This window comes from Triturus cristatus, chromosome 1_1, assembly GCF_964204655.1.
Source record: "Triturus cristatus chromosome 1_1, aTriCri1.1, whole genome shotgun sequence".
NCBI classification, from domain to species: Eukaryota; Metazoa; Chordata; class Amphibia; order Caudata; family Salamandridae; genus Triturus; species Triturus cristatus.
The window spans coordinates 101546984-101566004 of record NC_140579.1 but is presented as its reverse complement, the minus strand read 5'-3'; the positions used below and the strand labels follow the sequence as shown (position 1 = coordinate 101566004).

The 19021-nt window shown below is 48.1% G+C and overlaps 1 protein-coding gene across 2 annotated transcripts in view; it reads left to right on the top strand.

Moving 5' to 3' along the window:
• The window catches only part of LOC146869629 (complement C2-like), a 770906-nt gene that overhangs the window by 74750 nt on the left and 677135 nt on the right, over positions 1-19021 (top strand). For both annotated transcript variants that reach the window (XM_085608924.1, XM_085608934.1), the window contains exon 4: positions 16308-16481. In XM_085608924.1, the coding sequence (XP_085465050.1) occupies positions 16308-16481 (174 nt within the window). The remainder of the gene's footprint in view (positions 1-16307; positions 16482-19021) is intronic.

Sequence of the window (19021 nt, the reverse complement as noted above, 5' to 3'; positions counted from 1 at the left end):
TTATTCATGATCTACTACCGTGGCGCTGACTTCCTATGCTGGGAAAATGTGCCTTTCCTGGTGCAGTCACTTTGCTCAAATGGGTGTAATTTCTGATATGTATATGTTTCCCTCGTCTTTATTGCTTGATTTTGCGCGCAAGAAAGTGTCACTCATAGTTGTTGAAATGTCACTCATAATTACTCTTACATTATGAAAATGTCACACATAGCAATCTGAAACTTTGGCAGCTATGCTTCCGCGTCCATACTCCAGTCTCTCTAGATCCCCTCTTCATCTCTCTCTCCTCCCCTCACCCACTTCACTCTCTCTACTGCCCTTTTCACCTCAATCTCCCTCACACACTCTGCACATTTCCCCAGTGTCAACGACTATATAAGCATCTGTAGTGTCCGCGGGCTCCTCTGATCTTTCACAAGCCTGCTCGCTTTGAGATAATTTTACCCTCTGCTTGCAGCCTTGCACCCTGGTCACAGGGACTTAACACTGACCGTATTCAGGAGATACGTGTGTTTTCAGCTTCCTCGCTGACTCCTTAGCACTGCTGACAGCGCACTCTGCTGACCATATTTCGAACTTGCTGCCCAGCACAATTTGCTGATGTTCTTCCAAGGCTTTTTAAAAAACAAAAAACAAGGGTTGGCAAAGACAATTGTCTCGCCTTTTGTTTGTCAATGTAGACCTATTGTCTTTGCCAATACTTTTTGCATATGTAGTGCAGCATTGGAAACAAAAGCTAAAAGCGTATTTTACCCTCACAGCTATAATGACACATGTACATGCGCGCATCACAACTCATGCGCATACATACGAAATGGGAGATCCTCCATTGTGTTTATTTTTTATATTTACCAATCCATTATGGTAGGCACTGATCTTGGAACGATGAATAAAAATAAAAAAACCTTTCCAAAAATGCATTGTGTAAAAGGAGCAACCTGGAAGCAAACAGTAGTTGGCAGGCCCTCTAAAAAAAAAAAAAAAAATCAAAACAAGAATTGGCATAGCCAATAGGTCTCGCTTTTGGGACCTTATAAGTATTTAGTTATGCAGCACAATATCCTTGGTGCAACAATATCAACCGTTGCTTGGCTAAACACTTATAAGGTCCCAAAGGCGAGACCTATTGGCTATGCCAATTCTTCTTTTATCTTAGTCAATTACCAGCCATTGACAAAGCCAAAAGTTTTGACTTGTTGTAGGTGTAATGTTACTTGTAACATACACATACATCGGGATGCAAAGGCAGAGGCAGCAAAATGCCAGTCGGGCAGCACACTATGCTTAGCACAGATTTTCATCTTACTTGTTTTAAGCTACGCTCTTAATTACATCGGCCATGCTTCTTTGAGAGACCCCCCCCCACCCCAGTTTTTCCTTCCGACTTAAAGCCCTGTCAGGTGGAACAGGGTAACCAACATGTGGTAGACCTTCACACTTCACTGTCTGTTTACCCATTGACATGCCGTAGTAGAATTTTTCAGAAAAGTAGAAAGATGCTACAGATCTCAGGCATGCCTCTTTTGGAGATTTTTATTGTAGCCTTATAGCCTGCTGGTGATGGCTATACCGGTTGTTAAAGGCCCTGAACCCAAGTTATAGATCCGAGCCACAGACAATCATGGTGTTTTATGTATGACATTGAGGGTGCACTTCTTTACCCCATGTGTTGGGTGTCTCCAGGGGTCAGGCATGGTTGTGTCAGGCATAAATGTGGCCTCACCAGGTACCCACTTCATAACACTCATAGATATGTGGAAGATAAGAAGAGGACTGAGCCTGCTGTCTGAGACATGAGAAGGGTCCAGAAGACTGGACCTTCTGTCCCTCATGTACCCAGGACAAAAGAGCGGACTCCAAGAGTCATAAGGCTGACCTCCTGTTCAAACTACAGGGATACAAGAAGCTGTACCAGGCTTCTTCTGCAACTGCCCAGTGGCCACTGGACCTGGACTAGATCCTGCTGTGGCCTCTGCCTGACACTCGCTGAGTCTCTAAGTGCTTCTCCTAAGGCCCTGTGGGCTTTGGGAATATACTTGTGTGGTGGATTGGGACTTAAAAGAAGGTAAAATCTTGGACCAGGATGAACCTTGCTAGTGTATCTGACCAAAGCTCTGCCGTCAGCGTCAAACTGTACCTACGTCCTGTTCTATAGCAACCATTGACTATCATTAGCACTTTCGGCTTCCTGGTGTAATTTCTACTTAAAAAGTACAAAATTCATATCTCCAGTCCACGTTATTAGATTTATTTTATCATTTTGGTGTCATTTGTGTTTTTACATATTATTTTTTTTTTTTAGTTCATTTTGGGATTTTTATTGTTTTGCATTTCAACTTTATTACTGTTTTAGTACTGCATAAATACTTTACACATTGCCTTTAAGTTAAGCCTGTCAGCTCTGAGCCATAGCTAATAGCGTGATAATTTCCGGTCTTTTCACCCAGACCAGCATTATGATTCATACTTGATGTGGGTACTTACCACCCTCAAATAATGACCCAATTTCTTACACCTATTGCATCTGGGCTCTGCAAACCTGCATTAACCCCTTCGGTGCTCATGACGGAACGGTTCCGTCATGAGCCACGGTTGAGCTGTGCTCATGACGGAACCGTTCCGTCATGACCACGCCCGCGCAAGATTCCGTCAGCACAGCGGCGGAATCTGCGCAGCATGGAAGGGGTTAAAATGCTACCAATATTGTTGTTCTGAAGGTTGAAACTCCTAGGTGTTTGACCTAGTTTCTGCTTGTACACTGTAAATTCGATGCCATTCTCTGTAAAACTCCTTGCCAGCCTGCACACAATGGACCCGATGACAAAACTGCATTTCATAGTCCATAAAGTAGTAATGCAGTAGTACTACTCAGGGACTACAAAATGCAATTCACAAATCTACAGCCATTGTCTATGCAACTCCTGTCCTTCCTGAGCAGAGAACTCCACACATGTTGGTATATGGTTTAGTAGTAAATGTAAAAGGGGCTGGAGAGTGGTGGAGAAAAGAGGAATTATTACTACTAAAGGAGAGAGGGTTTAGCACAATATACTGAGGGGTTTGGGAGGGACATGCTAATAAAAGTACATTTCCACAAACAAATAGCACAATTTAGTCCAGAAAATACCCATCTAAAGTTACTACAGCCTTAAAAGTATTACAACAGGCAAATGTACTCAATCCTAGAATAAGTCACACACCATGCATGGCCAACCCCTGGTACTTCTGTACACACTCCCATAGAAAATAATGAAGGCCAGGAATTAAAGTAACACCCTATTGGGATTAATGTTAAATAAATTTACTTTATTCAACACTTAAACTTATATATATTTTTATTTTTTAAGTGATAAATTATATATTAATATTGATTAAAAAAATCTTACACGTAATTAAAAACATTTTAAACTTTAGAAAAAGTACAAGTTTTTAAAATTAAATATATGATTTTTTTTAAAAACAGATTTTTATTGTCAGTTGCACAATATACGCAGGGCTCTGTACCCCAGAGGCCACTGCAGCATCAGGTTATACATTGGTAGGACCGCAATTGACTTTTTTATAAACAAAACAAACACAATCTTTGACCTTGAATGTCGTCGCGGATATCTACCCCACTCCCCCCAACTCCCCCCCCCAAGTTGCGCAATTCCCACTGATGACCGCCCACCCGCCAATAATCAAGGACCAAAAGGGGAAAGAAACAGACGATCTACCCGTCACACACACACACCCCAGGCAACCCCCCAGGTATCAGACCCAAACACCCTATCCCTACCCTCATCCCACTAGGAGATCCTCCGTCGCAGTTGAAGGCTCCATCCACAGGCCCCCTATAGTCCGCCCACCGCTTCCATATTTTGTAATGCTTACGTGGACAACCTCGGGCCACATAGATGGGCTGTTCCAGCCCCATGCAGAAGTCCAGGCCATTTTTCCAAGCGGCCACCGAGGGAGCCCGCGTATCCTTCCACATCCTGGCAACATCGCATTTCGCCAACGTAAGGCCCAGCTGCATAAGATGCAGTTTATAGATATTGCCCCCGATACCATCCATTACATGCAGTAGTGCGAGCTGTAGCGTGCGCGGGAGCAACCACCCCAGGACCTCAGACAGACAAGAGAAGACTCCCCTCCAGAAACGATCCAGCGACGAACATTGCCAGACCATATGCAGGAATGTGCCCTCCGCCCCACCACACCTGAGGTATTCTGGGGAGGCAGCCAGGCCCGCCTGATACAGTCGAACCCGAGGATAGTAAACCCGGTGAAGGTACTTGAATTGGATGAGGCGGAGGCGCATCGCTATGGCCGCTCCCCGAGGGGCAGCTAGGGCCTCCCTCCAATCCTCCTTCTCAAACGTACCCACATTATCCTCCCACACCCTCCGTAGCTTGTCCAATGGAGGCACACTGTGGGTGACCAGGGGCTGATATATCCGGGAAATCTTTTTGGTTACGAGATCACCCATGAAGACCTTCGCCTCCAACGGGCTAGACTCGGGAATGGAGGCGAGACCCTCCAGGCTGGGGGCAAGCGCATGACGGAGCTGGAGGTACCGGTAGAACTGTGTCCGAGGCATGCAAAATCCTTCCTGCAGATCCCGGAATGATTTAAGGGACCCATTCCGCATCACGTCACCCAGGCTGGAAATGCCGATGGCATCCCATCCGCTAAAACCTTGTAGTGCCGCCAGTTCTGGCAGGCGCCCATTGTGCCACAGAGGAGTTTCCCCCGTCAGTGTATTCCACCACCCCATTCTTCTTAGAGACTGTCGCCAGATCTGGAAGACTACATTGGACACCGGCGGCAGCGCACTCCGCAGCGTCGCCGAGTAGAGGATTGTGTGGAGAGTGTAACGCCCCATTAGGTGCCTCTCCAATGCATAAGCCGGGTCCCCCCGGTCTCCATACCACCACTCGTTGAGGACTATCAGGTGTGAGGCCTGGTAGTATGAAAGCATATATGAGGTCGCCAGACCTCCACAGTAGGTGGAGAGAAAGCACATGCGCAACGCCACACGCACCGCCCCCCTGCCCCCATAGAAACCGGCCTAGCACCGAATTCACCAGTCGGAACCAGCGAGGCACGATCGGGTACGGGTGATTCTGTAATTGATAGAGCAAGCGGGGGAGCGCAACCATCTTAAAGATCGCCGATCTACCATATATAGTCAGCGTGATATCTGCACGGACGCGTTCCCACACCGGTGCCAAGTTCCGCTTCCACGATATCTCCGGCACCTCCGACGAGAAAACTCCCAGGTATTTAAGTCCTCCTTCCGCTACCTGTAGCGCAGATGCCCACGCGCCCACTCTCACCCGAGTACCCAAGACCCACAGTGTGGACTTGCGGGGGTTCATATACAGCCCGGACGTTTCCCCGAAAATTTGCATTATCTCCAGTATGCGCGGCCCGACCTGTCCAATGCTGTTAAAAAGAAGAGGACATCATCAGCATATAATGCTATCCTGTCCGATAGGCCAGGGGCCCACTCAAATCCCTTCAACTGTGCATCTATACACACCCAAGCCGCCAATGGCTCCATGGCGAGGGCGAAGAGATAGGGCAACAGGGGGCACCCCTGTCTAGTACCCCGTTGAATGGGGAAGCTGGACGAGACCGCTCCCGCCACGCGGACCAAGGCTGTCAGTTCGATATACAAGAGCATCACATACGACAGGAACCGAGGGCCGAGATTAATCCGGCGAAGGAGGGCAAACAATTAAACACAGCTCAGAGAATCAAATGCCCTGTCCATGTCCGCCAGTAGGAGTGCCGCCGGCTCCCTCGTCTGTCGAACCGCCGCCAGTGCTACGTGTGCCTGCCTTATGTTGTGTCGCGTCGCCCTTTGGGGCATGAACCCGGCCTGGTCCGGGTGGACCAAAGCCGAAATATGAGGCAGGAGGCGATTAGCCAGGGCCTTGGCCAAAACCTTGGCCTCAACATTGAGGAGGGAAATAGGGCGGTATGAAGCATATTGTTCCGAAGGCCGACCAGGCTTATGGAACACCACCACCTCTGCATGTCGCCAGTCCTATGGGAGCCGATCGGCCTCCACCGCCGCCCGATAATAAGATGCTAGTTGTAAATTGTATCGACGATGGAACTCGCTGGTGAACCCATTGGGTCCCAGTGCTTTCCCCGAATTGAGCTCACCTAGGGCCTTACTCAGTTCCTCCTCCGAGAGGGGGAGTTCCAGCTGTTGGCGTGTCTCGTCGGACACTGCTCTGGGCGGGAGATCCTCAATAAACTTGACCACCGTTGCCTCCGATAGGCACTCCCTAGGGGCATATAAATCCGCGTAGTAGGCAGCGAAACTCTCCGCTATGGTCATAGGGTCAATGATCGGCACTCCCTTCTCATCTAGCACCCCTGGGAGGACCTGGGGAGAAAAAACACCCTGGCAGAGCCGATGCAGCATCTTGCTCGACTTGTCACCCCATTGATAAATTCTGCTGCGCATTGCAAGCCATACTTGGCGAGCCTCATCCATAAGGAGAGAGGCATAGGACTGCCACGCCAGAAGTAGCTGTCGCACCTCCGGTCGCCCACCCGCCCCCCAGCTCCGACGCTCAAGCCCTTCCACCTCCGCCTCGGCCCTAACCAACTCATGTCAACGCTTTCTACGGGCCGCCACGCACCATGCAATGTCCACCCCTCGTAGAGTGGGCTTCAACGCCTCCCAAAGTATTACTGCACTGGGGGCCGATCCCGCATTAGCGACAAAGAAGTCCGCAATCGCCTCCCTCATACACCTCTTGTAGTCAGCGTTCTGCATGTTCCACACTGCTAGTCGCCAGTGAATTGGTTGCCGCCCCCGACCTAACCACAGCGCCACGAATACCAGTGAGTGGTCCGACAGCCCCCTAGGAAGGATCCCCGCAGACATTACACACGTCGCGATCGCCCGGGGTACGAAGACATAATCCAACCGAGAGAAAGACTTATGAACCGCTGAGAGGTATTTATATTCACTCCGATCTCCATGTACATGTCGCCAGGTGTCGACCCAATCGAGGCTCCTAACCAAAGAATGCAATTTTGTGGGATGAGTGCCACCCAGACCCCCTCCTGCCCTGTCCCAACCCATATCCACAACATCATTCCAATCTCCACCCACCACTGCAGCCACATCCGGCATGGCCGCCCACAAGGAGAGCAACCTCTCCACCACGGACCATTGTAAGGGGGGAGGGGCATAGACACAGCAGAGCACAATAGAATCCTCCCCAATCTTGCCCCGAAGAAGCAGGTACCGCCCCTGCGGGTCAAGCCACTGCTGCGCATGCAGGTATGGGACCCTACGATGTATCAAAACTGCCACTCCCCTAGAACCCTGCATGAACCCAGCATGAAAGACCTGCTGGAAGCCATAACGCTGCAGGCACAGGGCCTTAGGGCCCATCAGATGAGTTTCCTGTAAAAGGAGAATGTCAGCTCCGACCCTTTTCGCCTGTCGCAGGACTGAACCTCGCTTAAGTTTATCCAGAACCCCACGCACATTCCAACTAACAATGCCGAGGGTGCCCAGGGACATCCCAGCCTCTACGTTCCCACTAGCCATGGGGCGACCAGCCTTGATGTAGCACGGATATGAAGTCCCAACCGCGGGTGTGTATGACCAGATGAGCACAATGTAAAAGCGCAACTCGTCCCCCTAACCAAACCCCTTGCCCATAAAACAAACCCCCTCCCCATACCTTAAAAACACTGAAGTACCTGTCGCGGCGGGGTTGACTCCAGGCCCCCAACAGGGGGGCACGGTCTGCACCCGCCAATGGATCCCCAATTTACAGCCCATGTCGCCCAGGCCCACCCCCCACAAACCCTGAACAGGTTGGGATACAGCCCTCCTAGGGGCTCCCTCCAGACCCATGAAAGCAAACAGTCACATAGTCCAATTAAGGAAGCACCCCGGCACCAACCTCTTCACAGGCATCAAGGATCCAATGTCAGGGGCTGGGAGGCAGGGTCCTCCCGGGCCGGGGCTCCACGGGAAACAGAGCACCTCTGGGATCGCGATCGTCCATGCCCTCTCCGGCGCCGTCCACGAGCATTCCTTGACGGCCCCTCACTTAAGGATGAGTCTGACTGCAGCCCAGGCGGCGTATGCACCCGCACTCGGACAGTTTCGTCGGTCCACTTAAAGACCTCTTCCGGAGAATCAAAGAAGTGGGTGCGGGATTGGAAGACCACTCGCAAGCGGGCAGGGAATAGGAGAGCATACGGGAGATTAAGGTCTCTCAGTCTGGCCTTCGCCACCATGAACGATTGGCGTTGCTGCTGTATGAGTCGTGTATAATCCGGGAACACCAGGATATGTTGGTTATTATAGAGCAAGTGTTCTTTGGCGCGGGCCTGCTTCAGCACAGTGTCTCGGTCAAGGTAATTCAATAGTCTCGCAATCACCGGTCTTGGACGAGCCCCCACCGGGGGTTTCTGTAGAAGTGCTCTGTGAGCCCGCTCGACGATGAAGCACCGGGACAGCACATCAGGTGGAAGCCAACTCTCCAACCACTGTGTAAGGAAACGCTCCGTTGCCATTCTCACATCCTTCCGGGAAGCCACCAAAACGCAGGTTGTTCCTCCGGGCCCGCCCCTCCACATCCTCGACCCGGAGCGCCACACCCTTCTGGATGCTCTCCAAACCCGCCACTTTCTGCTTGAGAACCCCGACGTCATCTTCCACCCCTGATATGCGGGCTTCTGCCTCCGTGATGCGAGACACCGCGTTCCGAAGATATTGGCGCAGTAACATAACATCCGCACCCACTGCGCCAATTTTGGCATCAAGCATATCCCGGCATTGGGTGATCGCCGCCAACAGGGCCGCGTTGTCTGGTACGGCATCCTGAGAAGCCCCAGCGGCCCCGCCCGTCGCCCCCCGGGCCAGTGAACTTGTCTATAGGCCCATGCTTCGTGGATCCACCACCACCCTTGTCTCTCGTCATGACAGCTTGCAGCGGACTCTTCGCACCTTCAGGCCAAGGTGGACTGGACACCTGCACCAGCGCCTCCCCTGTGCCGGCACACTGTTGGCAGAGCCGTTGCCCGGCCTGCGCCCAAGGTAAGAAGGGAAGTAAGGGAGAGAGGCGGGAAAGCACCCCCGGCCGGGGGCCTGCAATCCACCGGTGTGAGCCTCAGCCCACAAACCGACCTCACACCAATCCGCCCGTCAAAGTTGCCGAGCACCGAGGCTGCGTGGCCCCGCAAGTGACGCCGTCCTCCAGACCCCCAACCGCTCGCCCGTGGCACAAGGGGCGCGGCTCGGCGCAGCCGCCGATCACAGGCCCCACCGCCACAGTCAAAGCAGGTGAACGTACACCAATACAGGCCAACCAACCTGCATTCACGCCCAGGGTTTACACAGCAGCGAAGGTCCCTCAAGATCAGCCGTTCTCTCCCTGCGGCCGCGTTGTCCCTCCTAGTCTTCCATGTGCCACTGGCCCGTCACGGGGCACCCCCGATGGAGCACACTCCCCACCCGGCGAATCTCTGCAGCAGCCCAGGGCTCCCCCAAGACCGAGGTACCACAGGGCCCGATCTCAGACCTCACCCCGGGACCCCGAGGAGCAAGGAGCAACCAGGTAGCTCTTGTGAGGCCTCCCTAGCCCCACCGCCGCGGCCCGATGCAGCTGCCGATCCCCCAGCACCAGTATCAGTCCCAGAGGGGGGGGGGGGGGGGGGGGAAGGGTCCTCCAAGTTTGGGTTCTTTTTCATATGGATTATGTAGCGGCCTGCCTGGTCGCGGAGAGTCCCGACCGCAGAAGAGCAGATCCAGCGCAGCCACTAGTGCAACGCGGACGGAGCGGTGTTTTTTCTGCGAGGAAAATATACAGCCTTAACATTCACCAACTGGCACAGTACCCATTAGGGGTTTGAGAACATTGTAGGAATTTGCCAGCAGCTCCCACTTGAGGTATACGGACTAAGGATTTCAATTACCACAATGCACTGAGTATTCGCCCACAGGACTGTTAATTGAATAAAATCACCTGCTTGCTGCCGTTCTACTAAAGCCATTACCGTGGAAGAAGGGCGAGAAGACGCCCGAAACACGTAGGGGAGATTTATGGCAGAATTGTGACTGTGCAGATGCAGTCTGTTATCGAGCTGCCTGGCAGAAATAAAGAAAACTTAACACCACATGTTGGCCTCCAAGTTTGGGTTCTTTTTCATATGAATGAATATATATATATATATACTTTCGGCTCAATCCTCCAGCACCACGACCCCAACTCCTGCCTATGGCTACTCAATTTCATGGACTTAGAGCCAGTGATTTTCAATTGCTGCAAGATCTCCAACAACTGCATACTGAAGACTCTAGCTCCAGTCGTACTAATGATGAATTGATTCCTAACGTGTCTGGTCTTACCAAATTCAAGTCCAAATCAACGTTTTCTCCTCTGATGCTGCATGATAATCTAGACATTTTTCACGAATTATCTGTAGCAGGTATGAAAAAACTGTATGCATCCACGCTTCGTGAAAAAAGGCAACACACCGCACAGAACACCTGGTATATTCAGTTGGTTAAAAAACTGCAGGCAAACAACAACATCGTTATACGCCAATCAGACAAAGGCGGCAATGTGGTACTCTGGCCTCGTCAACTCTATCTAGATGAAGCCTATAGCCAACTAAATGATCCTCTGTGTTATAAAAGATGTGAGGCAGCTACAATGAGGAAAGCACAGAATGACTTCTATGCACGTTTGGTTGCTTGGAGAAGTACCGGACTCTTGAGCCAGGATGAATTCAAGTACCTTAAGAATGAGTATCCAATCACTCCGGTGATCTATTTCATCCCCAAAGTACACAAGGACCCCGTTAAGCCTCCTGGCAGGACTATCATCTCAGCCTGTGGGGGGCTATTGGAGAATACATCTGTGTACATTGACAATTTCTTGCAGGAGCATGTTCAAACCCTACCGTCATTTGTGCAGGATACAGGTGATTTTCTAAGAAAGATCGCAGATACTCCTTGGGACTCTACGTGTTGGTTGATTACACTTGATGTAACAGCGTTGTATACAAGCATACATCATTCTGATGGATTGAAAGCAATTGTACACTATCTTGGGAACAGACCCATCATGCTAGCCAATCATAATAAGATGTTACTTGATATGATTTCATTTTGCTTGAACAACAACTTCTTTATGTTTGGTAATCAATACTTCCAACAGGTCAGGGGTGTAGCCATGGGGGCCTGTTTTTCTCCCAGCTATGCCTGTTTGCATATGGGCTGCTGGGAGGAGCAGGTCCTCTTTGGCCAACACCATGTCGCATTTTCCAAATATGTAATGGTATGGCTCCGCTATATCGATGACATCTTTTTGATATGGCGGGGTACCAAACAGGCAGCTCTTGATTTCATTAGTGCACTCAACATCAACACTCTCAACCTCTGCTTTACGTCCAACATAAGCCAGGAGTCGGTGTGCTTCCTAGATGTAGAGATCGTGGCCGGCAATGACCAGTTAGTAACGCGATTATTTAGGAAGCCCACTGCGGGTAACACAGTGTTACATGCCTCAAGTCATCATCCGGCACATCTTATACGCAGCATACCCTATGGGGAGATGTTGCGTATAAGGCGTATCTGCAGCACTGACTTAGAATGTGTTAAAGCTCAACAAGCTAGCAAAGCACATTTTTTGCAAAGGGGCTATACTGTTGCGATGGTTGATAATGCAATTCAAAAAGCCAATCGCATTCCACGGAGTGAGGCCCTAAAGAAGTCTATACCCATCGAAACGAGCTCACCTACTAATCAACCGATTAGATTAATTGTGACCTATAATCGTCAACATCAGGCTCTACGCAAAGTATTTAAGAAAAATTGGAGCCTTGTCTGTAATGACCCTGTCATTGGGGATCTGATGTCAGCTAGTCCAGTCATTACATTCAGAAAAGCTTGTTCGATGAAGGATGCGCTAGTCAAATCCAGTCCTGAAAATGTAGCGACTAAAACATGGCTGCAAACTAGTAAGGGCTTCAAACGCTGTTCTAGCTGTAAAGCGTGCAGACATGGGGCCAACAAAATGGAATATTGTATTCCGTTCTGTGACATCCCTCGCCCCATCAACAAATTTCTTTCCTGCAGAACTGAATTTGCGGTGTATATGTTGGAGTGTCCGTGTGGCCTGCAGTATGTTGGTAGTACCAAATTGCAGGTTCACAAGCGGATACTCCAGCACATACGGGCCATTAATGGCAGTGATCCCGCATATCCTGTTGCACGCCACTTTAAGGAGTGTCATGACAACAAAAGTGAACTCCTTAGGTTTTTTGTCATCGACTCTGTGCCCCCGTTGAGACGAGGAGGCAATCGTGAGGCTCTTCTACGTGCGTTAGAAACCCGCTATATTCTCGAACTGGACTCTAAGACCCCTGTGGGTCTCAATGCTAGTGAAGACTTTTTCACCTGTCTGTAATTATACCATTTTTCATCAACTCTTTCCTTAAGTTTTAAAGATGCCAAAAATGATTCCATTGATGTATAGCCTCCATACCTTTTTAGTATACAGAAAGAATTATAGTCTTTGAAACAGCACTTTATAATATATTAAGATTGTTTTTAATATAGCACAATATTCTTGCACTTTGTATACTTTGCACTATCTTGATTGGCGCTTTGATATAGACATGTCATTGTACATTTAGGATGGTTATCTGTATCATATATGCCCATTGATTACGTACACAACCAGGATTTACCCACTTGGGTCTCATTTGCACACATTGCGTCCTTTGCACAGCAGATTGCGTTGTTGCACATGCAGGTGTTCAGTTTTTTACATACAAAACATCCAAAGCTTGTTTTAAACTGCCACTGTCCGTAGGTTTTTACCTTTAATTTAGATCGCACCTTATATTAGTGCTTTCTTTGTTTTTAAGGATTGTTGTACCAATTGTTGAGCAAAATCTGTGACTTTTATGTATTTTACTAAAAGTGAACTACGAATAGCCTTATACAAAAAAAAATTTCAATGTATTTCTTTCATGTCTATCACGCCAATTATGCGTTAGACAATCATGTATGTTATACCTTGCACTTGCACTTTAAATTGCCCCTGCCTAGCCTCGGCGTCATGTGATCAAGGCCTTTCGTAGGCTGAAACGCGTCATGCAGGCATTGCTGTTAAAATGAAAATAAATTAAATTTCTCACCCGCATCTTGGGTCAGCCTTCGTCTGTTCCTGGTTTCCTTTGGATCTTTGGTGCACAGGAGCGCTTCTGACGAAATACTCCGTAATATATATATATATATATATATATATATATATATATATATATATATATATATATCATATACTGGCGGTCGCCAGTAGGTAGTTATTGTTAGGACCTATATTCCATAGGAAATTCACAACATTCTACTTCCAATAACTTTGGCGCCGGTTGATGAATCTTCGCGAAATTTTCAAAACTCGTGGGGCGCTCCGGTCCGCTCCTATCCTGAAAGTTACGGGGTGATTCAGCAGCTCTCTGGTGCATACTGGAGGTACCTGGTGGGCTACTTGGAACCCAGAGACTCTCAGGATTGAAGAGGAATTAATTCCCCAACTTAAAACGCGCCACAGGGCGTGTTTGCACATATGTCACCTCAGGCCCCGCCCCCTCCCTTCACCACTGTGCAAACGTGCCCCGTGGCGCTTTTTAAGTTGGGGGATTAAGTCCCCTTCAATTCTGAGGGTCCCTGGGGTGCAACTAGCCCACCAGGTACCTCCACTATGCACCAGAGAGCTGCGTTGCAGAGAGGTGTTCAGAGGCCACGCCCCTTTTTACACCTCTCTTCAATGCAGCTCTGTGCCGCAAACTGGAGGTACCTAGTGGGCTACTTTGACTCCAGGGACCCTCAGGATTCAAGGGGAGTTAATCTCCCAACTTAAAACGCGCCACGGGGTGCATTGGCACAGTGATGAAGGGAGGGGGCGGGCCCTGAGGTGACATATGTGCAAACACGCCCTGTGCTGCAGTTTAAGTTGGGGAAATAATTCCCCTTCAATCCTGAGGGCCCCTGGGGGCCAACTAGCCCACCAGGTGCTTCCAGTAAGCGGCACTGCGCTGCGTTGCAGAGAGGTGGTCCAGGACGTGCCCCTTTTTACACCTCTCTGCAACGGCGCTTACTGGAGGTGCCTAGTGGGCTACTTTGACCCTAGGGACCCTCAGGATTCAAGGGGCCTTAATCTCCCAACTTAAAATGGCCACAGGGCATGTTTACACAGTGGGAAAGGGAGGGGACGGGGCCTGAGGTGACGTGTGCAAACACGCCCTGTGACGCGTTTTAAGTTGGGGAAATAATTCCCCTTCAATCCTGAGGGCCCCTGGGGGCTAACTAGCCCACCAGGTGCTTCCAGTAAGCACCACTGTGCTGCGTTGCAGAGAGGTGGTCCAGGCCGTGCCCCTTTTTACACCTCTCTGCAACACAGCTCTGTGGCGCTTACTGGAGGTACTAGTGGGCTAGTTGTACCCAAGGGACACTCAGGATTCAAGGGGACTTTATCCACCAAATTAAAACGGCCACAGGGCGTGTTTGCACATCGCAGCTCCCCCCCTCCCTTCTTCAGTGTGCAAACACGCCCTGTTGCACGTTTTAAGCGGTAGTTTTAATCCCCCCTGCCCTATTATGTACTAGGGTCTTACAGAGGAGGCCATGGTAATCACAGGGGTACCCCAACGCATAGTGTTCCCTAGTGTATGTAGGTGTTTTAACGGTATTGTAAGTGTCTTTTAGCATAGCACTGGCTCTAGGACTGGTTAGTCAGAGTCAGTTACCACCAGTACCCATCTGAAAAAGTTGAGGGTACAGGATGATTTTGCAACAAAGCCTCTTTCTGCTCCTCTGTTTGTTCTTTCTGCACGTCTTCCTTCTTCCTGCACTTTTCTTTGAGGACTTCTGTTGCTTCTTTCTGCATTTCTTTTTCTTCTTTCAGTGTGTTTTTTCTTCTTTCTTCACATGTCCTGCCTCTGTAGGCATAGTTAGAAACTAGCATTTAAAAAACCTTAGAAATTAACTGAAAAAAACCATAGATTTCAGGCACGTTATAGTTACAAATTAGCATTTAAAAAACCTTTGAAATTCACTGAAAAACCATAGGTTTCAGGCACGTTATAGTTAGGAATTAGCATTTAAAAAACCTTAGAAATTCACTGAAAAAAACCATAGGTTTTGAGGGACGTTATATTTAGTTGGACATTTCACTCGTACAAAACCATGGAAATTCCCCCGTTATAGTTAGTTCAGCTAACTATAACTCACGCGCCCGCAATGCACTGCTGATGACATCACATATTACATCACTCATGACATGGTCAGTGACATCACTCATGATATGATGACATCTCAAATGGCATCACTGATGGAGGGTTTTAATTAGTTTAATTGATGCATGATGTCATAATGGAGGAGATTGGATTTTTTCAATGAACTTGTGATTTCAGGGGGCTAGGAGGAAAAATGTTCAGATAAGAACCTGTACCCCCATGTTTGATTTTGATTTCTCAGAGTCACAGCCTGCACTAACCCGCCCCTCTGAGGCAGCCTCACAACCAAGAACCCTTCAGGAAGGGACAAACGACTTTGAGATCTTATCCCTTAAATTCTGACTCTCAAAAGTGGCATCATTCGTGGTTGGTGTCAAGTGGTTGCTTTTGATTGAGTCATTTCTAGCTGAATTGATGAACTGCAACCAAATATTAGTTCCTGATTGTTGCGAATTAACATTTCCCAAAGTATACAGTACTCACACTTGCTCGCCAGTGGATATCTTCTATCTGTGCACAAATTAATGAGTTTCATCTTCCAATGCATTGTGAAGGATATGCATGGGTTTTCATTTGTTCTTAATCAAACACTAGCCAATAGCTTACTTATCATAGAAAACTAAACAGACTTGGGCAGTCACAAAGCTAGATGCTTGCCCACTAGTTTTACAAATGATTGTGACATTTGCAATCTCTTTACACAATGCCACTCACCTTGACAGCAAACTGGATTCACATCTTACAAATCCCCATTCTGAATAGTGCACAAGACCTACTCTTGCCTAATATCCAAATGTAGATTGGGTCTCATTAATTTATTTAGGGAAGTAAGCAACAGAGCAAAACCTACCTAAGATGGGACTTGCACTCACTCACAGGATAAAAGGAGGTAACGCGCGACCATGCACCCACTTATAGGACTTTGGGAGTAAGGGAAAAGTTTCCATGAGTGTAGCAGCTTCAAACATATGTCTGTACTTTGTTACTCTCTCATGCTCACTAACCACTGTCTCTTGTATTTTTTTTAGCTGGCCACTGCCCCAATCCGGGGATTCCTATTGGTGGAATAAAAATGGGGGAACGATACCAGATTGACGAAAAGGTCTCGTACATATGCAGCTGGGGTCTGGACTTGGTGGGCTCCAGTGAGCGGGTATGCCTGGAGTCGGGCGAATGGACAGGCACAGAACCTAGCTGCGAGTGTAAGCTTGTCATTTCATTTAATGCTCTTACTTACCTGCCTACCTTCTGTCATGAATACAGTCTGTCAAGACACCTTTATTACAAATGCCCAAGTTATCTCCAGAGCAGCAACTTTATTGTTCCTTATACCGAGAGCTGTCTGCACCATGACACGCACTGGCAAAGTAGTTAAAAGGAATGATCACTGCCTCCAAACGGATTATGCCAACCAAAAGGTGAACCTCAAGCACCAGCAGGTCAACAAATAGGGATATTTAATCAAACCAGGAAATTATGTAATCCCAGAATTCAATTACCTATGTTTCACAGCGAGCAGAACCTTACATGGTTAGCATGGCCTCCAACTCACTATTCATCCCACTAAGGGCATAAAGAGCTAAAGATTGACAGATCAAGGATAGTATCTATTGAAATCAGTATCCTAAAACTGACTGAGATAATCAATCCCTTGAGCAATGCAGCCCTTGACCAATCACACACAGATATAATTATCATCTTGGGCTAGTAACAGAGGAGTCAATCATTTCCAAACCAGTCATCTTACTGAAGCATTTACACGATTAGGCTAATCAACCAACAGATCCAAAACTATTCCAGAGGCATTAATCACCAGGGATCATCAGTATTCATCCAGACCAATCACCCCTCAATCTGCTCACCTGCTGAGCTAGTAATTAACTTACCCAGTACTTCATCGAGAGCAATAACCTATCTGAAATAGTCATCCTTTCGAGCCAGTAACTCCTTTGAGGCAGTTTTTCGCTTGATACAATTATTGTTGTGGGTTGGTTACTGAATCAGTTGCCCACCTGATCCAGTAAACCCCCTCAACCACTCAACCAACCATCCATCACATCCAGTAATCCTCCCTGAGCCAATCAAGGTCTGAGGGAACCATCCACTCTATCTTTCAATCCTCCAGAACCAAAAACCTCCAGAATAGTTGTCTTCCTTATACAATAATCTTTCAGAGGCAGTCTAAAATGAACCAACTAAGGGCCTGATGTGCTATTCCCATTCACAAACCAGGAATGTCATGCTAGCACCCTGACTGGTTTCGAAATGGGAATGCAATTTGCAATGCGAACTATGCACTAATAGGTTACATCAAAGATAGTAATATCTCAGGGTGTTGTCAAACGACTTGTCTAATGAATAATAATTAGGCAGGTTGTAATTTGCGGCCACCTGTGATTGGCTGTTAGTGCAGTAATGAAGCCCTGAATCGGACAGTAAATCCAACTCTGGGGCCGATAACGATGTTGTTAGAAAGGGCTCCAGATGGGATTCGGTATTGTCGAATCCAATTCGGAACCTTTGTTTTCTACGGAATCGTACTGTTTTCCCAATGACCGATTATGATGCCCGGAAACCGTTTGAACAGACCGAGTCAGTTCTGAATGGCATCCGAACAGCTCAAGTCTTTCAGAGCCAATTCATACAGCTTTATAGCCACGGTTTCCAGACGAGTGATTACGATGACGGATTCGGGCAGCCGTTCTGATTTAGTTTCCCTGCGACCAAACGGCTGCCGGAATCTGTCTTTGGAGGCCATAGCGACCCCCTGCACCCGGGGCCTTCCAAATCGGTCCCGTGGGGGTACCCAAGGGACCCCCCTTTTCAACCATTCCAACCATTCACAATGTGGCAGGCACCAAGGAGTTCCCGCCACAGGGTGCAAGGTTTCCCCCGACCACCCCTTTCTTCAATGGGAGCCTGTGTATTCGTTCAGAACACAGACTTCCCCGATTCGAGTCGTTCAGAAATCATTCCTGGATTGATTCGGTAGGAATGTTTTCCAGATGAGATAGTAATCGACCCCTCTGTATTTACAAATGGGAAACAGTATTCTTTTAAAAGTCCATATCCATTAAAACGCTGCTTTTAAAGCAATGTGTCCTATTTGGGAAGACAATGGGCGAGCAGGCAGCAGGCAAGCTAAGCCAATCATATTTATTTTAATTCCAGACATCTTCTGTATCTATTAACCCCACTGAGATAATCTCTTTCCTGATTCAATCATCATCACGAATAAATCACATCAGAGCCAATAAAAACCTAAACTAATTATCATGCAGAGTCAGGCGATTGAGCCAATTATCCTCCACCTGCACATAAGCCCATGATTCAGCCGTTTTCCAGAGACGGGCATCACCATCCTTTGGCTCCAGTCATCCTCCATGCTGAACATATTTCTGAGCCCATCATCCCTATACAAACATTCTCTTGGCTCACCGCCTTGTATCCTGTAAGAACACCCTCCTTGGGCAATGCCCAGAGCCATGTGTTCCATTGATCCTGCCCACCTATGATGATAAATACATATTCAGATATTCTGAAACAACTATTTATTCCATAATAGCATTTAAGAATTGGAAAAAGCATGGAGGAAGTGTAATGTTTCCAACAATGAGATGTGAGGGTTAGAATAAAATAAGCCAACTATTTCCTTTGCTAATCATCATCATCATGAACAATTTGTTGTTTATTCATCTTCTTCTCATTCCATGTTCAATCTCAAATCTTCTGTTCTTTCACT